This window comes from Heterocephalus glaber, unplaced genomic scaffold, assembly GCF_053883595.1.
Source record: "Heterocephalus glaber isolate CG9 unplaced genomic scaffold, H.glaber_assembly_v1.0 deba00001481, whole genome shotgun sequence".
Classification (NCBI taxonomy): domain Eukaryota; kingdom Metazoa; phylum Chordata; class Mammalia; order Rodentia; family Bathyergidae; genus Heterocephalus; species Heterocephalus glaber.
This window is the reverse complement of record NW_028258317.1, coordinates 16,411,813-16,419,476: the sequence shown is the minus strand read 5'-3', so window position 1 is coordinate 16,419,476 and position 7,664 is coordinate 16,411,813. Positions and strand designations below refer to the sequence as shown.

General features: G+C 44.3%; 1 protein-coding gene across 1 annotated transcript; it reads left to right on the top strand.

Moving 5' to 3' along the window:
- The first annotated feature begins 5,183 nt into the window (after positions 1-5,183).
- On the top strand, positions 5,184-7,059 carry Ccin (calicin). Its single transcript, XM_004921202.3, is given in 4 exon segments — positions 5,184-5,633; positions 5,635-5,818; positions 5,820-6,983; positions 6,985-7,059. Coding segments are annotated over 4 exon segments (1,761 nt in total). The 5' UTR covers positions 5,184-5,295.
- Positions 7,060-7,664: the final 605 nt, after the last annotated feature.

Genomic DNA, 7,664 nt, shown 5'->3' with positions numbered 1-7,664 from the left:
ATAGGACTCCAAATAGACTTGATCAAAAAAAATCTGCACATAGGCATATAATTGTTAAGATTCCAGAAACTCAACAGAAGAACAAAGTTCTACAAGCAGTGAGAGAAAAGAAACAAATCACATACAAAGGAAAGCCCATCAGAATCACAGCAGACTTCTCAACACAAACCATCTAGGCAAGAAGAGCTTGGAATGACATATTCCAAGCCCTAAAAGAAAACAGCCTCCAACCCAGATTGATGTACCCTGCAAAACTATCTTTCAAAATGGATGGAGAAATAAGATACTTTCATGACAAAGAGCACCTTAGGAACTTTGTGAATACCAAACCAGCACTCTAAAGAATTTTACACAATATCCTAGGAACAGACATTGAGGATCACAACCTCAGGAAGCAAAGCAGAATGAACCCATCTGGCACAACAAGAAATTAAATGTAAAGGGGGAGAGCCCAACAAAAGGAAAAAGTCATGGCAATGACAAGTCAATACGTTTCAGTTATAACCATCAATGTTAATAGTCTCAATTCACCAATCCAAAGAAATAGACTGGCAGAATGGGTCAAGAAGCAAACTCCAACAATATGCTGCATACAAGAAACACATTTAATTCAAAAGGAAACTCACAGACTGAAAGTTAAAGGGTGAAAAACAATACTGCATGCGACAGGAACCCGAAAAAAAGCAGGAGTAGCTATCCTCTTTGCAGATCAAGTAGGTTTCAAACCAACACTGATTAAGAGAGACAAAAAAAGGACACTACATCCTTGTAAAGGGAACAATCCAAGAGAAAGAGATGACAATCATAAATATCTATGCACCAAACACTAGTGCACCCAACTATATAAAACAAATACTAATGGGCATGAAAAGTCATACATGCACTAATACAATTGTAGTGGGGGACCTCAACACCCCACTGTCACAAATAGATAGATCAACTAGACTAAAAATAAATAATGAAATATTAGAACTCAATCAAACTCTTGAACAAATGAACTTAACATGTTTACAGAGTCTTCCACCCCACAAAATCAGAATACACATTCTTCTCAGCTGCACATGGGTCATTCTCCAAAACAGACCACATACTCACACATAGAACATGTTTAAGTAAGTGCAAAGGAATTGAAGTTATCCCCTGTACGTTATCAGACCATAGTGCGATGAAATTGGAGATCCATAACAAAAGAAACTCAAAAAATTTCATAAACATGGAAATTGAACAACACACTTCTGAATAACCAATGGGTCACAGAGGAAATTAAAGAAGAAATCAGACAGTTCCTTCAATTAAATGACAATGACACTACAACATATTGGAATCTATGGGACACAAAGAAAGCAGTCTTACGAGGGAAATTCATAGCAGTGAATACGCATATTAGGAAAACAGAACGAGCCCAATTAAACAACCTGATGCTGAACCTCAAGCTTCTAGAAAGAGAAGAGCAGGACAACCCAAGATCAGAGGAGAAATCAATGCAATGGAGACTAAGAGAATGATACAAAAAAATCAATGAAGCCAAGAGTTGGTTCTTCAAAAGAATCAACAAAATTGACAAATCTTTAGCCAACCTTGTCAGAAAAAGGGAAGAAAAGGCCCAAATCCATGCAATTAGGAATGAAAAGGGTGAAATTGCAACAGACCCAGCAGAAATCCAGAGGATCATCAATACCTACTTCCAGAACCTATACGCCAATAAGATGGACAACACAGAAGAAATGGACAGATTCCTAGATACATATGAATTACCAAAGTTGAATGAAGAAGACCTAAAAATTCTGAACAACCCAATGTCAACCAATGAAATTGAAAATGTAATTAAAAACTTATCAACTAAGAAAAGCCCAGGCCCTGATGGCTTCACTGCTGAATTCTACAAGACATTTAGAGAGGAACTACTGCCACTACTGTTTAAACTCTTCAATGAAATTGAAAGGGAAGCAATACTCCCAAATTCATTCCTGGAAGCAAGCATCACCTTGATCCCCAAAGCAGAGAAAGACCCAACTGAAAAAGAGAACTATAGGCCAATCTCACTAATGAACATACATGCAAAAATCCTTAATAAGATACTGGCAAACAGAATGCAGAAGATCATTAAGAAGATCATACACCCTGATCAAGTGGGATTCATCCCAGGGATGCAGGGATGGTTCAATATACGAAAATTAATCAATGTAATACACTATATCAATAGAGCCAATGACAAAAACCATATGATTATCTCCATAGACGCAGAAAAAGCATTTGACAAAATCCAACATGCATTTATGATAAAAACCCTACAAAAAATTGGAATAGATGGTGTCTACCTCAAACTGATAAAAGCCATCTATGAAAATCCAACAGCCAATATCATCTAAATGGTCAAAAACTGAAATCCTTCACACTAAAATCAGGAACAAGACAAGGATGTCCACTATTACCACTCTTGTTCAATATAGTTCTGGAATCATTAGCCATGGCAATTAGACAAGAGAAAGAAATAAAAGGAATAAAGATAGGTAATGAAGAAGTCAAATTGTTATTATTTGCAGATGACATGATACTCTATATAGAAGACCCCAAGAACTCCACCAAAAGTCTTCTAGACTTAATAACCAAATTCAGTCAAGTAGCTGGTTACAAGGTCAACACACAAAAATCAATAGCTTTCCTCTACACCAATGACAGACTCACTGAGAGAGAAACAGGGCAAATAATTCCTTTCACAATAGCATCCAAAAAACTGAAATACCTAGGAATCATCCTAACGAAAGAAATCAAAGACCTCTTCTCTGAAAACTATGGCACTCTGAAAAGAGAGATTGAAGATGATATCAGAAAATGGAAAGATATCCCCTGCTCCTGGGTAGGAAGGATCAACATAGTGAAAATGGCCATACTTCCAAAACTGCTATATAGATTTAATGCAATTCTAATTGAGAACCCAGCAGCATACTTCATAGACCTTGAGAAAACAATCCAAAAATTCTTTTGGAACAAGAAGAGACCCAGAATAGCAAAAGCAATTCTAGGTAACAGAGACATGGCAGGGGGTATCACAATCCCCAACCTGCAACTATACTACAAAGCTACTGTGATAAAAACAGCATGGTACTGGCAAAGAAACAGACTTGAGGACCAGTGGAACAGATTAGAAGATGGAGAAACAATGCCAGACACACTCAGCCATCTCATCTTTGATAAAGGAACCAAACACCCTCAGTGGAGGAAAGATAGCCTCTTTAATAAATGGTGCTGGAAAAATTGGACTTCAACTTGCCAAAGATTAAAACTAGACCTCTATCACTCACCATGCACTAAACTAAAATCAAAATGGATTAAAGATCTAAATATTAAAATAGAAACTCTGAACCAGTTGGAACAGAGGTTAGGTAGAACCCTTGAAGACACTGATGTAGGAAAAGATTTTATGAACAAAACCTCAGTTGCCCGTGAAGTAGCACATCAATCAACAAGTGGGATCTCTTCTTATTGAAAGGCTTCTGCACAGCAAGAGAAACCACCAGCAGTGTGAAGAGACATCCCACAATGTGGGAAAAAATCTTCACCTGCTTTTCCTCAGACAAAGGTCTACTATCTCAAATCTATAAAGAACTTTAAAAGATCAGACCTCCCAAATTTAAAGACTCAATCTGAAAATGGGCATCTGAAATGAACAGACATTTCTCACACAAAGAAGTAGAAATAGCAAATAAATACATGGAAAAATGTTCAACATCACTGGTCATTCGAGAGATGCAAATGAAAACAATGCTGAGATTCCACCTCACTCCAGAAAGAATGGCTGCTATCATGAAATCAACCCATAACAAATGCTGGTGGGGCTGTGGGGAAAGAGGAACCCTGCTCCACTGCTGGTGGGAGTGTAGACTGGTGCAAGCACTGTGGAAATCAGTATGGAGATACCTCAAAGAACTAGGACTGGAAGTCCCATTTGACCCCACTATTCCACTGCTGGGGATCTTCTCCAAAGAATTAAAAGAATCATACCACAGTGATATATGTGTGCCCATGTTCATAGCAGAACAGTTTGTAATAGCTAAAACTTGGAAACAGCCCAAATGCCCATCAAGTGGAGACTGGATAAAGAAAATTTGGTTTTTTTATAAAATGGAGTACTACTCAGCCATAAAAAATGAGAAATTAGAGACATTTATAGCTAAGTGGATGCACATTGAGGCAATACTCTTAAGTGAAATAAATAGGACACACATGTGTAAATACCAAATAGTTTCTCTGGTGTGAGAAACTGAAAGTGTAAATAAGGACTAAATGTATACTAGGTCATGTGAAATAGGAAGAAAAGGGGCAAAGGGGAATAAAGTGGGAGGGCTAGGGAAAAGGATAGAAAGGAATGGGATTAATATGAGAAAACGGAAAAATAGGAACAAAATCTTTGTAAACAGGGAGGACTGGAGGGGTTGAAGGGAGGGCTGGGCAAGGGTGAAAAATAAGAACCAAGAGAGACTATGTAAAGGTGCAAATTTCCAATGATGAATGTCATTACATTGTATACCTAAAATGTACCAATGATTAGAATGAATAATCGAAAATGTAAAATAGGAAGAAAAGGTCCAAAGGGGTAGGGGTAGTGGGAGGGGCAGGGGAAAGGAAAGAAGGGAAAGTAAAAATGATGAGAAATGGAAATAAAGTCTTTGTAAATAGGGAAGGGCGGAGGGGGTGAAGGGAGGGCTAGGAATGGGGAAAAAATAAGAACCAAGATGCATTAATGAGAAATGAGAAATGTAATTGTGTTGTATACCTTCAATGTACCAATAAAAGAATTTAATTTTTTTAAAAAAGGTATCAGTGGAGGGCCGAGGATTTAGCTCAGTGGTTTCGCCGCCTGCCTCGCAAACGCAAGGACCAGAGTTCCATCCCTGGTACCAAAAACAAACAAAGTACCGGTGGGCGTGGTAGCCTATCCTTGAGCTTCCTTCAGAGGTCTGGGCCCTAGGCCCTAGGTTAGTGGTGGCGAACCTATGGCACCCGTGCTGCAGCCGGCTGTTTGTTATCATTGAAAGGTCTAAAAGGGTCACCCTCACTGCCCTTGGCCCTCTGAGGGTGGAAAGCCCCCCCCCCCCCCCCCCCGCCTCTGAGAAAGGCCTCAGGGGCCCTGCATTGTGACGACCTCACCCACTCTATGACATCATCTCTCTCCCACCCCACTCCTCTCTGGCCAGCTACTCTGCAAGCAGCCATCAGTCTGAATCCCACAGGCCCCAGAAATTCTGTTCTGTACGACCTCCCGCTGATCTTCTGCCTCACCCAGCCAGAGGCACCATGAAACTGGCATTCACCAAGAAAAACTACAACAGCTTTGTGCTCCAGAGCCTGAACAAACAGAGGAAACAAAAACAGTATTGGGACATGGCCCTAACCGTGGACCACCACGTCTTCTTTGCACATTGCAATGTGCTGGCTGCCGTCTCTGCGCTGGCGAAGAATCTCATGCCCGGCAACGACGTGACGACCACCGAGCTCTTCATCACCATTGACGCCAACTACCTGAGCGCGGCCACGGTGGAGCAGCTCCTGGACTACTTCTACAGCGGCAAGGTGGTGATCTCAGAGCAGAACGTGGAGGAGCTGCTCTGGGGCGCCCAGTACCTCAACACACCGCCTCCAAGTTCACTGCAACGACTTCCTTATTAAGTCCATCTGCCAGGCCAACTGCTTGGGCTACCTCTTCTTGGCCTAGCTGTTCGAGCTCAAAGAGGTGTCGGACCTGGCCTACTCCGGCACTCGGGACAACTTCCACTACTGGGCCAGTCCCAAGGGCTCCGCGCTCTTCATGCACTGCCCGCCCCGTCATCTTCGGCCGCCTGCTGCCCGATGAAAACCTTCACGTGCTCAACGAGGACCAGGCGCTCAGTGCGCTCATCAACTGGGTGTACTTCCAGGAAGAGGAGCAGGCCAAGTACTTCAGGAAGTTCTTCAGCTACATCAATCTCAATGCCGTCACCAACAAGACGTTGGTGTTTGCCAGGAACAAGTTCGTGGGCATGGAGAGCAGCTCGTGCCACGTCACGCTGATCGAGAGCGTCCTGGTGGACCGCAAGCAAGAGCGGCCATGCAGCCTGCTGGGCTACCAGCGCAAAGGGTCCCTGCTTGACTCTGCGGTGCTCCTCGGGGGCCAGAAGGCTCAGGGCAAGTTCAACGATGCCTTGTTTGCCTATATCATCCAGGAGAACCTGTGGCTGAAGCTCTCCAAGATGTCCTACCGGGCAGCGGCTCTGAGTGCCACTTCTGCCAGTCGCTACATCTATATCTCCGGTGGCACCACGGAACAGATCTCAGGGCTGAAGACAGCTTGGCGGTATGACATGGATGACAACTCCTGGACCAGCCTGCTCGACCTGCCCATCGGGCTGGTCTTCCACACCATGGTGACCTGCGGGGGCACGGTGTACTCGGTGGGCGGCAGCATTGCCCCGAGGCGCTGCATCTCCAACATCTATCACTATGATGAGCTCAAGGAGGCCTGGTGCCTGGCAGGGAAGATGAGCATCCCCATGGATGGCACGGCCGTGGTTACCAGGGGTGACCGGAACCTGTACATCATCACTGGGCGGTGCTTGGTGAAAGGCTACATCTCCCAGGTTGGGGTAGTGGACTGCTTCGACACCAGCCCTGGGGAGGTGGTCCAGTGTATCACCTTCCCCATCGAGTTCAACCACCAGCCCTTGCTCTCTTTCCAGCAGGAAAACATCCTCTGCGTGCACACCCACCGGCAGAGCGTGGAAATCAACCTGCAGAAGATAAAGGCCAACAAGACCACTGCCTTGGTGCCTCTCTTGCCCAACGACTGTCCCTTGGATGTGTCCCATGCTATATGTTCCATTGGAGATGACAAGGTGTTTGTATGTGGAGGTGTCACCACAGCCAGCAATGTTCAGACCAAGGACTACACCATCAATCCAAACACCTACCTGCTGGACCAAAAGACTATCGAGTGGCAGACCCTGGCCTTCCCCCCCGGAGGCGCTGGACTGTCCCGCCTGCTGTCTAGCCAAGCTACCCTGCAAGATTCTTCAAAGGATTTAAACAGCTTTTTAAGTGGGAGAATAAGTAAATGCATTATCATTCACAATTTCATGAGAGAAAGAGGAAGGTGGTCTTCTGCTTCCCTCTTAATCTTCCAGGGCCTGCTTGGCCCTGAAGGTGCACTTGTTAGGCCAGGGCTGCTAAGCGTGGCTGGAAACTCAGGGCTAGCCTGTCACTGGAGGGATCCAAGAGAGACTGGACCGGATGGAGTCTCTGGTGGGTGGGACAGAGACATCTCCTGGGTGCTGGCTCCCAGTGGGTGAAAATCAAAGCTACTCTGTCGAGGGAGAGGGACATCCAAACTGAGGCTGGAAAGAAGGATCCCCACAGGGTGGGGTCTACCTCCCAATCACTGGCCAAGGTGATATCTGGAAAGTCCCCTGTTCTGCAGAGGTGTAGATTTGGGGGCCGGGTGGCCTGGTTCCATACATTCTGTCCCTCATTGGGTGATCCTCCATGAGTCACTTAACACCTCTCGGCTTCGGTTTCTCTTTCTTCAAAAGAGAGTTAATAAGTGTGCCTACTTCACCGTGTAAAGGTGAAGTTTAAATCCATGAAAAATGCTTAGGACAGTCCTTGGCATGTTCTGAAGTGCTGTAGAAACA